Consider the following 16,561-nt stretch of genomic DNA (forward strand, 5'->3'; position numbering starts at 1 on the left):
ACGTCCATTTCGTTAACGAGCGACAGAATTCATCCGTGGCAACGGTATATCCTGTGAAGAGAGCATTCGCACACTCTTCAGCTCAACGAGTAATTATTAGAAAACAATATTCGTGGACAAGAAAAATATGTGAGGCGCAAGTGGCTGGATCGGGATTCGAACCCGAGTCGCTTTCCGAGCAACTCTCTAGACCACTGAGCTATTCGGGCCTCACATCTAATGTTGCTTCTTAATACAGTGATATGCGACTCCAGAACGTTGTTGGTATCTCACTCGATGGATACAATGCCGATTGCCATGGAGGATCCCTGAAAGGTCACTCGCTGACCAAATAAGTTTATTCCGATATATATATATATATATATATATATATATATATATATATATAATATCTAGAGACGAGATAAAATTGTACAAAACATGGAAATTTATTACGTAATATATTGGATGTGCAAGTTGCGTAAGCGAAATATCACGCTACTTCAAAATCGCTTGCGCAACGTGTTTACAGATTATAATGCGAAATTTATGGGGCAAACAAATCAGAATAAGAAAGAAATGGTTAAAAAAAATGAAACTTGAGATTATGTTCAAATCATAGAAGCATTTTTGCGATAATCGCGAGACCTAACATGATTTAATCGTTATCATATTATTTAAATTTTATTATGTTTAATTTATCAATTCAAGCAAACTCTTAAAAAAATGCATACAATATATATTGTTGTTACGTTATCACAAAAATAGATTATATTTTATCATTGTCAATTTGATTTAACGAAATATTTTGAAACTTTTAAATTATTTAAGACTTTATTATTTATTATTTAATATTTATTATTAAGAATACTTAATTACAGAAGCTACATGAGGTTTTCTTTTTCTCGTGTTTGGATATAAATATATAAAAGAGCTAATGCGTATACTTGCACATTCTATATTTTTTCCGTTTTTTGTCCTTTTACAATTAGTCTCAAACTTATATCGGTTTTCTTATCTATTTTAACTGAGCAGCAAAAGTACGTTAAAAGTATCAAAGTGCATTTATCCAGAAGAAGCACGAAACAATTCGAAAAATAAATATATGTATATGTTTAAAATAATTTTAAATGAGAATTAAATAAATTTTCAAAATAAAATTTGCACGTAAAATAAGATATATCTTATATTGTTCATTCATTTTTTTTTAAATTGTTAAAAATATAATTTTTTTCTAACTTGTAATTTTCTCTCTAATTTAACATAGGCTGTGTTACTGTCTTATATGTATGTATTCTAAAAAAATTGTATATATATATATATTGCGTGTCTTTTGCTTTTAAAATATATATTTTATATATATATATATATATATATATATATATATATATATATACTGTGTGTCTTTATTTTTTAAATGTACATTCGAGAATTATAAATCAATATTGGCTGAATATATATATATATATATATATATATATATATATATATTCAGCCAATATTCAAATCTGTGTGACTCATTGTAATGCATCGGATCGCGACTACGTGCGCTGCGGGACACCCGGTGTATTTACATAAGACTCGGGGCCGGTCGACGGTCCGGTTCAGAGTGGTCGAGCGGTGATGCAGCGAGAACCTGCACGACCACGCTAACCTGTTGGGGCCGCCGAGTAAAAAAGAGGACCAGTCAACAAAAGATATGGCTGCCAGATTTTTCTACCTGGCTTCGCGCTGTGACATGTTCGACATCCTTCTCTCCTCGAAAAAAATCGATTATCCCCGATGGTCTCAAAATCAATATATATGTTTATATACAAAGTGTGTTTGTGTTGTTAACGATAGTTATTGCTTTATATTTATTTATTTTTCTTCGATAACATTGACTCGTAATTTTATCCCTCGCGTCGCAAAGGTTTCGTAAAAATAGAATTGAATAATGCACCCGCACTCGATACTTCACGTTATAACATATTCATGAGCCACAATCATCTCTGCGTCGTACAAAGGGCGGGAGAAAGAGCTGGGTATTACGATAAATATTCTACTTTAACTGTATAAAAAATAAGAATAATTATCTAAAAAATTTGTACCTTCAATATTTAAAAGACGATCGACTTGTGCGAAAAAAAAGACTAAAAACTTAATCGTTCCTTTTTAAAAATAAAAAGCATATCTTTACTCACGCGGAAAATTTAAATTATAAATATAAAATAGTTAAAAATAAAATTATTATCGTAAAATAAATAAATAAGCGTGCTAATAATATATATATCTTTTAAAAATAATATCTTTCAAAAAAACTTTTAATTTTTTTAAATATTTTGTTACATCAATATACATGATTTAATCAAATTATAAAGGATTTATAGTGTAATATCTTGATTGTTTACACATATCAATACGTGTGATTTAATACGCTCTTGCTCTATCAAAATATTACATACCTGATGGATACCGACGTAATTTACGAGAGCGACTATATCGCATTCGTGTAAAATTATCATTATCGCAAACGGGTCACGCTCGAGATATGAGTTATTTCTTATCGCACACGCGTCGAATAAACGTGCTTGAATCCTTTTCTTCACCGGAAGCGTTTCTTCGCTGTATTTATTCGAAAATTTTATACGCAACTACGCGAAAAAATATAATTCACAAAAGTAAACAAATGACGAAAAACGAAATCAAAAAATTGTGTATGTCTTTGTCTTCTTCCATTGGACTCTGTCTCTTAAATTTATATATGTGTAATATATGTTTGCGCGGTGCTATAGTTGAAAAAAGAATAATTCTATAAAAAAAAAATAGAAATAAAAACATAGAATAAAATTGTCTATGCATACACAAGTCTTGTACGAATAGAATTTTAGTCCGTGTTTTCGAGATTTTTTACATAAGACTCCCATTTCTCCGATTACGTCATCGTGGATAATAAACCCCTATATATAAATGTATTTAGACTTCTTTTTCTATTTTTCTCTTTCTCAATCGATCGAAATTGGCTAATTCAACAAGTATGAAACCGTCCCGCATCGACTTGCCTAATCAACTGTTAAAAAATAAAATTGAAAAAAATTTATATATGAATGTTTACGTGTGAATTAACATACATGTATACATACGTTATTTATAATTCTTTCGAGTTTTTTTTTTTAACTTATAGTTAAAAATATACTTTCTATCATTTTTCTTTGTATCTGCTTTTATAATAAATTAAGATAAAAAACATATTAAAGAGGAGAAATGTATTCATATGTGTATATATATATATATATATATATATATATATATATATACACATATGAATACATATATATATATATATGTATATATATATAATTTACTGTTCACATTTTAGTAATTATTTAAATATATTCGGTTAAATAAAAGGAAAATTTATTATGTGAAAATTGAGAATGTAAGAGATTGACTCGAGTTGCATTTTTACAATGACTATATACATATTCCATTTCGATTTGTCACAATATCTCAAACTGATTTTACAATCCATTATTTATTTCTCCCTATCATGTAATAAAATATCATTTTGAAAAAAATAAATTTTGAAATTACTGCCAATTACTGCTCGACACTTGATAAACTTATTTGACAAAATATATTATGCGCAACAATATCGCTTTATTTGGTGAATTTAACGAGATGCATACAGTTACATACAATGCATGCGCGCCATTTTGCCGGCTATTTTAAAATCCGTGACGTCATTTCGCGGTTCCGATCATTTCAAATATTATTTAAATCAGATATGGAGATCTATTCGGCGCGTAAACGCGAACCGTATTTTACATCGCACAGTGACAACGCGGCGTGTGATATCGAGAATCCGAGACGAGAAAAGAATGGGAGGAAAAGAAAAAGAAAGATAAAGAGAGAGAGAAAAGATACACGAGGCATTACACTTACCGAGATCTTCCACGAGACGTAGCATGACACCGCCGATATGCAGCTCTCCCTTTACGCGTAAACTCCTTTCGACCTGCAGATCCGTCACGTAGACGCGCAGCACCCAGCTACCGTCCACTTCGTGGCCATCGGAATACATGTTGCAATATTTTTTCGCTCTTCAATCGAATATACAATGCACAAAGTGGAAGAGAGAGACCGGAAAAATCCGTATCAATCCGGAAGGAACCAACACACACGCACACCCGATGATAGAGCCGTCGATGACGGTTGTGGTTCTCGATGCGAGACGCGCGTTTCAATGCTCGGCGAACATGTTCCTCGAGGCGTATCCGACACCGTCACACGCAACGCACCACTGCCAACGCGCGCGACGAAAACCGTCGTACCTTCCCTCGATTCGCCTTTCCTGGGCGCGCGCGCGCGCACGCGCTCATACACACTCGCGCGTAATCGCCGAACAGCGGAGCAAAACTCGCACGACACACCACCTTCGCTCGCTCGGACCCGAATGGCGGCGGCGGGGAAACCGCTATGTTCAAGAATGTCGCCTCGGTTAACTTCGGCGTTGCTCGGGCGCACTCGGGTCACGTGCTGCGCGGCGACAACTGCGCAGCCACGTGACCCGAGCTCTAGCCCGAGCAATGCCGAAGTAACATCGCGAGACGGAGAGTAATCTAAAAAAGAATAAGAGGAAGGGAAAGAGAAAAAAGAAAAAGATATGAGTGCCTAAATAATCACAATAGGACTAAACTGGTTGAAGGCTCATTAAACTTAAAAAAAAAAAAAAAAAAAATCGCGACATTTAGCCGTGACTGCACCTAACCTAACCTAATTTTCGAAAACCGATTGCAAGCATTGAGAAAAGGAGTTGCAAAGATTTTTTTAAAATAAAATACTATGCGCAATGAAATTAATATGCTGATTTATTATAAATAGGTAAGTAAATTTATAATGATCTGAATTGCATAATGCAACAAGGCACATTAAAAATTGTTCCACAGCAATTTTTATGATGTTTCACTATACAATATATCCATTTTAATTTTATGTTAATCTCTTATTTACTGCCAAGATAGAATAAATAATTTTTTTAGAAATCCGTCAATACTCGGGTGCATTTTATAAAAGTAATTCAACCCTCACTTTCTTTTGTAAAATTTGCTTCCTCTAAACAATTTAAGCATTGTATACCTCTAATTGATATTATTGTTGCTTGTATTCATGAACTAATTAGCGCTGGAAACGAATAACACATTTTTAGAAGACATTCTTTTTCATTTTATGTTCAATCAGCAATATAATCATTATAGCAGTATACATTTATTAGCTATTCTAAATTTGACTTTTCATAAAATTAATAATGTTGATATTTTCCAATATCTTTTTCCAATACAATCAAAATCTCTCTAAAAACAATACAAAATATAAATATAAAATAATAGTATATAGTTTTCTCCTGTTTTTCCATTTTAGATAGAATTAAATGGTTTGTTTACATAAATTAACATTTCTATTCTCTATATAAAGTTATTAAAATATAATCTGTGAAAAGTAAATAATTTATGATTTCATATTTTATATCTAAACAAAATATAAAATATTTCATAAAATATCAATTTTTTAGAGCTTATCTTAATACATGAAATATTATCTTTTATATAGAGATTAACGAATTTCTTAAAAATAAGATTAGTGGAAAATTAAATATATATTAAACATGATAAATCTTTTCTTATATATTTAATTTTTCATATCTTTTCTTTGAGCTTCAAACTCAAAAATAATTCTAAAAAAATGTAGAAACAATACATCGATGACATTAGATTTAAATTAAGTTTTGTTCAGACATATAGTAGAGATTAATGACTATCTGTAAAGTAAAACAAACGATTTTTGTAAAATACCTCAACTGATTTTATTCTTGTAATCTACATTCATAATATTGAAATGAATGAACATACATTCATCCGCAATGTCCAGGATGAAAAGTGCACAACATTATGAAAAGTAGCGTTCGTGAGTCTCCTCGCGACGAATAATCTCATCGTTTCGTTTCGAATAAATTGTGAATAGAACATTATCTAACTAAATTTGCTAAACTATTACAAATGCTTTAAATGTCTAAAATTCATAAAAATATTCACTCTCACACACATTAAGTATTTACTTTGAGGATAAGCGATCAAGTTTAATCATGCCTTTATGAAGAACACTTTTCACCTAGGACGAGTAGAGAAACGATACTTATATTGTGTGTGTTCGTCGTGCAATAAACAATTTTCTATCTAAGAGTACAAGGAAAGAATACTGCGTTCCGTCATGTTACGCGATATATTACCGTCGCTTTTTTCCTTCTCTCGCTCTTTTTATGGTAAAAAAAATAGTAGGTATATTAGACGCTGCCTTGTTTTTAATATCCACATTTGACAGCTTTTTTTTCTTTTTACATTACGCGACGGACTGAAACGTATTTAAGGTCACAGCACACCTGGAGGGAATTTACAAGTTGCAATTGAAGTTGCAATCGCTTTACAATCCGTATAACTTCTTTGGTACTTAATACTTTTTAACATTGTACTCTTAGATACTGTTGATGCGCTGCGCGAATTACTGAATCAGAAATCAGACATACACGATCGAATTTATTAAAAAAAAAAAAAGGTCGATAACCATTAAAAACAATTACGTTATAAACATATGAAGATCCAGAGATGTACGATTAGTTAAAAATCGTTATTATCATTCAACACTTGATATTGCACTGACCTGATCTCGAGATCGATCGTTTCGATAACTCCGACTAGCGGCCAATTACGATCAGTAATTCTCCACATCTTTCTAGATCACAGCCCTTCTCGCCGCGATATGAGTAAGAAAAAAATTTAGTTAATCACGATTAGCGCGAAACAGTGTTGCAATCGATTCGATAGCTATCAGTTCATCTATCAGTTCTATCATGTGCGTGTGTGGCCAAAGGAAAATTCGACAAGTCCGAATTTGAAATGACTCGTTTATATTTTTGCGCAAGTAAAGAGAAATATCAGATGTCAGTAAGTAAACAGTCTCGTGAAGAAAAAAAAGACGAGTTGGTTTGCAAATCTACGTTACTCGACGATGTCGATCGTAATTGGCGCATTAAAAAAACTGGCGTTGTAGCTCGAGCGTAAATCGTCATTGATAACATTAACATCTTTCGCGTTAGATGAACGTTCAACGTGTTGAAGAGACATCAATGATGCATTATGTCAGACATTTCGATACACGATGAAACACATTTTAATATGCGATTGCTTTGAATATCATCCTTTGTGTAATGTAATTTATTCCCCGCATGTACGCCGTTTTGAAAATAAAGCCTATAGAGCTCGTACTTGCGAGCATTTATCATTCGCGCAATATCGCATCCTCTTTCTCCAATGCTTCGAAGGGAATAAGTTTTCATCAGAATTATTCACGGCCGCTTACGTTTCTCAAACATTTAATTGTTTAAAATAATGCCTGCAATATACTGACATCATTGTTGGTGGAGCGTCAATTTTATGCAATAATTTCTCCTCGTTTTCGGAGAATTTTTCTAGCGACAAACTGTATTCTCTATCGAAGACGCCTGTAAATATCATGATCATTATTACAGATGAATACAGAGAATTTTTAGCGAAATTAATGTACTGCAAACAAACTTGATATTTCAACAATTGAATTATTTAAAAAATACACATCTTGCATAATCTTTTTAAGATTACAGCCCACCTTGGTCAATATTCGTCCTGCCCAATACAATAAATGCCAAAAACAGAATATCCCTATATATGGAAAATGGATGATCGCCTATTTGATGTTTACTTCTTTCTAAGGCCACTCTTATTATAGGTTCTGCTAAATCGTTGCAACGAACATATGTTATCACTGCCTGCATCAATCTAAATGAAAAATTAACAAAATGACAATCGTTTTGCACATTATTTGTTTAAAAAGATAAAATTATTTTATTTATAATGTAAGCAATTATTACTTTAATCTCTCCTCTCATTAATAAAATAAATATATATATATATATATATATATATATATATATATATATATATATTTACTTATTTATTTATTTCTTTATTTGAAATTTAATTTTAATTACTATATCATGTTGATTAATTAGTATTAATTAGTAACTTGAGAGACAATCTATTGAAACTTACGTCCTATCCTCTGTAGAATTTAATTTCCATTGGAGATACATAGGCAAACGATCCATATGTAATCGTTCATTATCCCACATTGTTCTGACGCCCACCAATCCTGCAGTTCTTTGAAGTTCTGAATTTTTATCGTTATTCAACCAGAGATCAGGTAGATGACTTGTTAAATTAATCCTTTCGAAATACCAGATCAAATTCCAATATACTATCGGGTGTTCCTGAATAAACCCATGCTTGGTGAGACAGGCATCCCCCTCTTGACTTAATACGCTCTCTAATTCTTTTCTCAGAACTAATGGGTTTAGATATGGTACTGTTATTGGTTCCAAAGATTCCTTCGGTTGGTCTAGTAATTCTACCAATGCTCCCATTAAAGGGTCGTTGTTTTTTTCGCTCGCTTCACATCTATGTAAACGAATTTTAATATTATTCAAGATTAATAACGATTAGTAACGCTTATAATATGATTCTTTACCTGTAATCTAATATCGTAACGGTGAGAAGAGGTACGGTAGCCTTATCGCAATACTGACAGACTGTATTTAAATTGGAATCTTCCGGCTGCCAACCAGCCATTATCTCTTCGTCGTACAAGATAGCGGTGCAATGATGACATCTACTTGCACTGGAAAGCACAAGCTCAATGGCAAGACGTTCCTCCAACTCTCTAGTGCCTTTTGGATACAGACACTCTGTGAGTTCATATAACGAGCATAAATCTAAATTTCCATCACCTGTAAAAAAAATGAATATTAATCGCATAATATAAATATGTAATGTCCATTGTTTTCATAATTTATATTTATATACCTGGTGCTCTCGTGGAAGTTTCATTTCGATCTTGTAAAGATCCATCAGTAAGAGAATCTAAAGACTCGTGCGATATTCCGTAAGCTATTTTTTGTTCACGTTCCTTATTTTTTACCGGTGTACTCGTTGCCGAAATGGCTTCTTTTATCTCGTCAAATTTTTTAACAACAGTTGTTGCAGCAGATTTCAAGCTATTCAGGCCGCCAAGTATTATTTCGTTCGACTTCTTTCCTGTCAAACTTGATGGGCTAGAACAAGAATTTGTACTAATCAAGAATACGAACAAAAAAAGAAAAATTGGTTTATGTAAATATTATAAATATATCTTAAAACAATAAAGAGACATACACACATACATCAATAGAATGCATATTCAATAAGCATCTGTGCAGCTATTTACATTACATACCTGATATAACTGGAGAGACTAAGAGATTCAATAAGTTGATTCGATGATATTAAATCCTTATTTTTAGCAAATGCCAATCCACCCGTGGAATATCGTCTACATTTACCAGAATAACAAAAAAAAAAAAGAAAAACAAATGCGCATGCAAAATAATAAACGAAAATAAACTGGTATCGTTCCTCCATCAATGTGATTAAAAATATTCAATTATAAGATGTTTTTAATGTATATATTCATAATATTTTTCCCATTAATATTGCATTATGTGTATCTTATTTAAAAAAATTTATATATATATACATACAAATAAAAATATGATTCATTTATGCACTTTAAGATGATTATATATTTCTTCTACATTTATAAAATATAAAATAATCGCGTCTTGCGCAAGTATATATTATCATGACATTTTGGAGGAATGTATACTGTGAAAATTATTATTAAACTACAAATAGTGCATCTTATTGAATTAAATATCTCGCAAATATCTTACCCGAAACTAAGTTTAAGACTAGATCCTAAGCTAGAGAGGCTGGATGTTACACTATCCTTATTTTGAGACCAAAGACTGCTTATTTCTAGTCTCTCCTTTTCTCTCTCCTGTTCCCCTTGTTGTGCCACCGAATGAGGCATTGTCTCGCTCCTCTGTAAATGTCCACCTACTGTCATGCCACTTTCATCTACCGCTTGATGAAAAGTTGCACTACGTGGGAGAATGTTGCTGTAAACACATTAGAATGCTTTTTGTGTTTAAAATCAGATACATGGGATGAAATATACGCATGTAATATGAATATAAAGCATTATGCAACTGATCTTTATAAAAAGAAAAGACTTTTATTGTGCAAATATAATAATGTATGTTACGTGATAATTTTGATCACCAGTAACAGTTTCCCATTAGATGATTGTGAGAATTATAATTTTATGTTTCTCTTTATATTTATTTTTGCGAAAAAATATTTGCTTCTATATAACTTCTATATAACTCTATAATTTACTTCTAAATTTCACTTATCTTTCTCTTATTTAAATATTTAAATTGTATTGAAAAATTTGTATTTTTTCAATGTTTCACATGCAAATACGATGTACAAGTTATATCATACCTTCTAAATAAAAGCGGCCCTCCTGGTCTCTCTTCAGTCGTATTATTTAAAACAGTTAAAGTACTTGTTGAGCAATTTGAATCATTCTCCTCGGAAGGTGACACAATCGGTGTTTCGTCATTAATGAGAGCACCCAATGGGTCATTTTCCGTAACTGGTGTGCGCACGGGACTTTTTAATGGTGATTCAACACTGCGCGTTAGCCTACGTAAAAAATATTACATCTACATAAGCCTATACATGCAAATTAGCACTGTAAAATCTTCAACGCATACTCAACACGCAGATTAATTATTACATAAGGTTTCTGTAACAATGAGCAAAAATGTTCTATACAATAAATACTCTCTCTTGCATCTGCTATCATAATAATACTAGTAAAATGATATGATATAATCTATAAAAAAACAAGCGATTTCAGCGATTTGCGCAAATCTGAGAGCTAAACTAACGTTCACAACTTTGAATAGTGAACATAAAAGATACCTTGGATTACTAGGTGCCCGCTCCAATTCGTCCGATTGTAACATACTCAATGTCGTTTGATCTTTCACTATACTATTTTGCCGGAGAAGTTTAGCTTTCAGTTCGAGTGATCCGAATCCATGTAGATCTGATACAGAACTGCCTTTAGTAGCTGCCAAATAAAGGACTTATTATAAGAGAATTATTCAAAAACTGGCCAAGTCGCGTAAAAAAATTAAATTAACTCACAATCACTATGTGCAGCTTCAGTATCTTGAGAATGAGAACTGTCGAGACTAGACCGAGAAAGAGCATGCTCCATGCCTTCAGTCTTATCGGCGGTTAAAAAATCCGCATTTGAACTCAATCGCCTTCTAGCGCTCTTCTTCCCAGCCTTTTTAAATAATGCTGCACCAACAATAACATTTCGCAACTTGTTCCACATCAGTTGACTCGAGTTTGTCATATCAGAAGGCCAAGTTGCTTCGAGAACAGCCTATAAACATATAAAGAAATTATAATATTAATATAAACATTAATTAAAATTATTAAAATAATTACACACAATACTATGTAAATTTATATTTTAAAAGGTGGTGTCTTTACTAGTTTAAAAAATATGAGATTAATAATTTACCTTATTGTAAAATCCGTATGTTAAAGCGTTAGGTTGCACGCCGCTGCGTTTCATATGGAATAATAACTTTACAGCTAAAACTGGTTGACCGTATACGCCACAAAGTTGCATCATAGCTCTATAACATACCTATAAAAAATAATATCGGATATCCATTTAAATAAATAACGGTTTTTTTCTAAATTGTTAGTGATTTATAATTCAAAGTTCTTTTATACCTCTTCCATAGGATCGAGACGTAACTTTTGCATTTTGACTAATAATTCATAAGCCTGATGCAAAATTGCAGCGGGTTGATTAGAGACTTGCAGCATGGCCGGTAAATGTAAGAACCAAAGACTATAACATGTACCGAGCAGACATCTACCCCATCTGTCGGGCATCGCGGCCTGAATAAAGATGGCAAATTTTACTAATTGCATATAAAGAAACTTAATGTTTTATTATATATCATTTTATTTACTTGTTTTCTAGCCATCCTTTGAGCAACTTTGATTTCATGCTTTGTTCTACGAGCCATAGGACTCCCAGGTACCATTCCAAAGGCACTTAAAGATGGATTTTTCAAACAAAAATTCTTCTGAGGCCTCATTAGATCCGGATTTAATTTGAACAATTTATATGTTATTGGTGTTTGATTTGTTCCTGCTTCAGGTGGAGGTATAAATACTGTACGTTCACTATGTTGAGATTCATCGAGCTCCAGAAGAATTACTAAAAATTATACAAAGAATGAGAAGCTATTTTATTACATTATGTATATTCTAATAATGTAAAAAAATATATCTAAATTTACCATTTTCTTCTTCAATTCGTTCTGTACATTCATCAAAAAATGCTAACCCTGCCATATCCATATCTGATACAAAACTTCTTTCTTCTATAAATCTATAAAATTAATTTTGTGATTAGAATATATATAGTGTGTGTGTGTGTGTGTGCATGATCATACACTAATCATAGAACAATGTAAATTAATTTACCTGGCAAATATTTGCGTTTTGACAAGCATAGAGTAGAATTTAGCGTGGGCTTTATCGCGAGTTCTCAAAAATGCTTGGAAATTAAATAAACTTGTCGAATCTGTTGTTCCTACAGTAGGTGCTTTTGTAATTGGTACCAAATAACTTCGATATCCTTTGAGAATTGTCGCCATAAATCTTAAGAAAGCATCTTGTATTTCGAGTTCTAAAGCTTGCTCTTTCCGTTTTTGTTGAAACTCTCTGTCCACGCTGAAATCTTCATCTCCTCTATCTAAAATATAAAAATAATAAATAAATGTTGAGAAATAAAAAAAATGAAGAAAGTAAACTAATAATAATATACCTTTTTGAGAAGAGTTAGTTTTTCCCCACGAGATTATTTTCGAAGACAAAATCTCCAACCAATTTCTGAGTTGTCTAGCTGCTTTTTTAGGTAATAATTTTATATTTAAATACTTTTTATCTTCGCATATTGCTATATTATTAGTATCCAAGTTTACACAGTTGACATCAGAAGGAGGATCATATAAATCAAAGAATCTCGAATCTACTCCAATCAGAAATGGTAATGGTGCATGTAATACCTGAAAGTTTAAATCTTATAATAATTATCTTTTTAAATCTTTTGCATGTGTGTAACTATTAAAACATTGAAAAGAAGCAATATAAAAGTATGCATGTATGTGTAATATGCATTACCTCTGCTAATCCTAGAGGACATAGCGGTATATACGGACATTGCCATTTGAAAGGAAATAGAATCATAGCAATAGCTTCGCTCACTGAAGTAAGTACATCTGGACGTAAGGAGTGAACAAGTATCTTTTGCTCGGTTAATATTAATAATAGTATCAGTAAACAATTGTCAGGTCCCAAGTTTATCAGTAATTGCTTGAAACTTGCACCTGATCTAGGTAGAGCCGAATCCTCCGGTTGCGTCAAAATCAATCTGTTTCGGCTACTGAGCTGTACCAAGATTCTCGGTCGCTGCGGACTCGGGAATGGTATGTCGCACAAAAAATATGAAATGTACTTTTCAATCGGGACACTTTGCGGCTCACCGTTTACCATGCCATGTAGGAAAACTAGAAACTTTTCGAACGTGTCAAAAAATGGCCAATGAGACAATATACATATAGATTTACTAATATTCAGTGATTGACTCGCGGGATCCGTGTATTGCAACTTTTCCAATTGCAATATACTGAGTTTCTTAAGTATACCAGATCTTTTGAACAATTTTATTTTCATTTGCGACTTATTTTTGGTTATCATTTCTATATTATCCGCTGAAACAAAATGAAATATACATGTAACAAGATGTAAGAAAATATTTCTTATTTCATATTAATTACAACAATCACTAGAAAAGTTGAAAGACTATGAAAATTAAAATTATGAAATATATTTGTACCATTATTTTTATTATTCTCGACTGTATCCATGATTTCTTGATTATTTTTACAGTTTGGAATGTCCGATTCCAGTTGGAGTTCTTCGTAAAACGTTATCGCTGAACCATACATTTTTTGAGCAGCATCGCCTGTTAAGACAAATGTCGAGAATACTGGTTTAGGTTTACATGCTACTTTAGGCCAACATTCTATAGTCGCACCCATCGGTAGACAAAACATGGCGACAGAATTTGGAAAGACAAAACTGTTGTAATCAGCTGTAGGATATTTATAGAGTATTGCTGGCTTAAATGATATCAAATTAGCGCGATTCATGGACTTTTTGTAGCACAAAAATACATCGCTGCCTAGCATTCCTTTGTTCAAATTCTTATTGATGACACAGAACGCATGCGGAGGACTCTCTCCTTTATTCGCCAAGATAACGCATATGTCCGTAACGACAAGAGAATTGCAAGGCATCTTTCGACTCGCTCGTCTGTATGTTACAAAAATTTTTGAAGTAGAATTATTTACGTTTGCCACGTAGCCTTTAGGAGTCTCTAATACCATTTCAGCATCTTGCATTATACGTTCTTTTCCATCGTATATTACACCTGGAGAATAAAATATATAGTACTTAGATAATATTTATACATATACTTTTAATATTTGTTTTATAATTTCCAACATTTGTAGCTCTTCTTTCCTTACCAATATCAACCAGGGGAGGTTTGTCTCGTCCTCTTCTGTAGCACAAGTAACACTCGTTTGTTCGTAAGCTTCCATGATTCAAATCTGCCGGGAAACCTGATACAGTTTGTTCTAACAGCGTATACCCCTCGGGACAATATTCTCCCAGAGCGGGAAATATTACGGCAAGATCTGTGATAGGAGGTGGCATATGCATGTCTTTTAGGTGAGTGCCTTCCTGGCACCAATCCTCTAGCTTATCGTTAGTGTCATTATTATCTTTGTTAAACTCATTGTCTTGACCGGGTAAACCAGCGATAACAAAATAATCCGCTACTCTTCTCTCATCCATATTTTCCGCTCTGCAGACTATTATCGGAACACGCAACAGTCTTTGGGTCAGGCTTTATCCTCTGTACATCTCATGTTGCAGATATATAGCAAATATATTAATTTCAGCGAATACAAATACTCCTGTACATGGCACTAAATTGATTGTTCTCGAACCACTCTCGTATATGTGGCACTCAATATGTAGCGTACAATCTCTCGCGCAAGATTGACTGGCACGTTATAAAAAGTACTCTCCTTTCTATGCCGCAACAATCTGGATAATTAACTACGTAACGCCTTAAACATAATTATTACATATGAAACATTGTAATCTGTACTGCGCACTCTCTCTCTCTCTCTCTTATGAGCTTATAGTCTTATAAAAATATTTCAGCTATCCATTGGTACGTGTCCCCGTTGCGATGGAGTGGAGTATTCTTTCGGCCTCGCTGTTATATATTGCTTAAATATACGAATAAAACTTGATCGGAGCGCGTGGAATAAGCAAAGATTTTCTGAATTTTCTATGGATCAAAATCTCCTGAGGCAACGCAAATTCAGTCAGTTATCCTACCGTGTAAAGAGGCGATCAATTCCTCACCCTTTCATACAAATCGCCTCGTTTATCGTTCAATTTCGCTTAGAGCGGACGTGATTATTCGCGTTGCTTCGCACATCGCTGACCTTTATGCGCTGCGAGCGAGTTTGATTTGTAAATAGAGAGAGCTCGCGGTGTATACATACAATAAGATCCTCGTAATAAGAGCTTCGAATTTCGGCAATTTCACTTTCCGTCGACGCCTGTCGATGTCGACCTTCGTGGCGATCGCATTTTTCCCGAAACGAAAGGGAGGCGGCGACTCGATTCCACCCGTGATCTTTCGCTCTCGTGTTCCTCTAGAAAAACGAAATCGTATAGGTTAGACGTCACACGCGACGATTATTACACAAGCGCATTCCCGGGGTAACGTTGTCGCGCGACTGGCATGACTAGCGTTCCCGGGATGGAACGAGCCGGGGCGTCGATGTGGATCGCTGTCTCGCGCGTCCCGCTCGCGACGTAAACACGAGTTCCTGGGTCAACTGCGTTGTTGTTTTGCCGTGCGAAACGCGTTGTCGGAGGAATTGGCGTGTACTGTCAGATGGCCATAGTTTCTTCACGGCTGGCAAAATGGCCGACGCGACTCCCGAACAATTCCGCGACCGCGAGCGATATAATTATTACGCGTCCGTCTGAACCTGTAAAGCGTTTCGGACGCGTCGCGATATATCACCGATGATGACTCGTGACAATAAACGACTAGACACGCGTCGCCAAATGCGTCACACTCTGTTTTTTTCTCTACCTGTCTTTGTCTCTCGACCCTTTTTTCTATCGAAAACAACAAGTCCTCCCGTTAGAACAGTCAGATAAATAACTTTAAGTGCGCGGTGCCTGGGGTCAATTGCTTATCGGACGTTCGTTTAATCTCGACTAAACTATGCTATAATGGCACTACTATTACTTTAGAGAATCCATAAAAATATTACGAAAGATGCAATTGATATATTATATCGCATGCATTTTATCTTTATATAAAGATAAAATGCATGTTTTTTTCAATAGCATTCTTTAATAATAAGAAT

The 16,561-nt window shown here is 33.7% G+C and overlaps 2 protein-coding genes across 4 annotated transcripts in view; both read right to left on the reverse strand.

The window, feature by feature from the left end:
* The window catches only part of LOC105252357 (unc-112-related protein), a 36,641-nt gene extending 32,214 nt beyond the window's left edge, over positions 1 to 4,427 (reverse strand). The window contains exon 1 of the mRNA XM_011259688.3: positions 3,904 to 4,427. Within this exon, the coding sequence (XP_011257990.1) occupies positions 3,904 to 4,042 (139 nt within the window). The 5' untranslated portion in view covers positions 4,043 to 4,427. The remainder of the gene's footprint in view (positions 1 to 3,903) is intronic.
* A 1,369-nt stretch (positions 4,428 to 5,796) lies between these two features.
* Positions 5,797 to 16,314, reverse strand: LOC105252358 (DENN domain-containing protein 4C). Of its 3 annotated transcripts, XM_011259690.3 has the most exons (20): positions 15,680 to 16,313; positions 14,624 to 15,232; positions 13,930 to 14,526; positions 13,215 to 13,804; positions 12,859 to 13,099; positions 12,516 to 12,786; positions 12,329 to 12,420; positions 11,996 to 12,246; positions 11,751 to 11,921; positions 11,533 to 11,661; positions 11,145 to 11,391; positions 10,917 to 11,067; positions 10,431 to 10,634; positions 9,815 to 10,042; positions 9,319 to 9,414; positions 8,910 to 9,157; positions 8,575 to 8,833; positions 8,100 to 8,504; positions 7,657 to 7,826; positions 5,797 to 7,513 (listed from the first exon to the last, which is right to left on the reverse strand). In XM_011259690.3, exons 2-20 carry the CDS (start codon positions 14,952 to 14,954, stop codon positions 7,377 to 7,379), a joined length of 4,818 nt encoding a protein of 1,605 aa, XP_011257992.1. In that variant the 5' UTR covers positions 14,955 to 15,232; positions 15,680 to 16,313; the 3' UTR covers positions 5,797 to 7,376. The 3 variants fall into 3 exon arrangements, with proteins under 3 accessions (XP_011257992.1, XP_011257994.1, XP_011257996.1); XM_011259692.3 differs by lacking the exon at positions 9,319 to 9,414 and having other exon boundaries at positions 14,624 to 16,313; XM_011259694.3 differs by lacking the exons at positions 9,319 to 9,414; positions 9,815 to 10,042; positions 10,431 to 10,634 and having other exon boundaries at positions 14,624 to 16,314.
* Positions 16,315 to 16,561: the final 247 nt, after the last annotated feature.

Source organism: Camponotus floridanus, unplaced genomic scaffold, assembly GCF_003227725.1.
Source record: "Camponotus floridanus strain SB8 unplaced genomic scaffold, Cflo_v7.5 scaffold31, whole genome shotgun sequence".
Taxonomy (NCBI): Eukaryota; Metazoa; Arthropoda; class Insecta; order Hymenoptera; family Formicidae; genus Camponotus; species Camponotus floridanus.

Excerpts from the sequence above, each read along its gene's own strand:
- LOC105252358 (XM_011259690.3), bottom strand. The coding sequence starts at position 14,954 with ATGGATGAGAGAAGAGTAGCGGATTATTTTGTTATCGCTGGTTTACCC. Across the intron at positions 13,805-13,929 it reads CGAGAATAATAAAAATAATG|CGGATAATATAGAAATGATA; the intron begins GTACAAATATAT and ends ATTTTGTTTCAG. Across the intron at positions 12,421-12,515 it reads AAAACGCAAATATTTGCCAG|ATTTATAGAAGAAAGAAGTT; the intron begins GTAAATTAATTT and ends TTAATTTTATAG.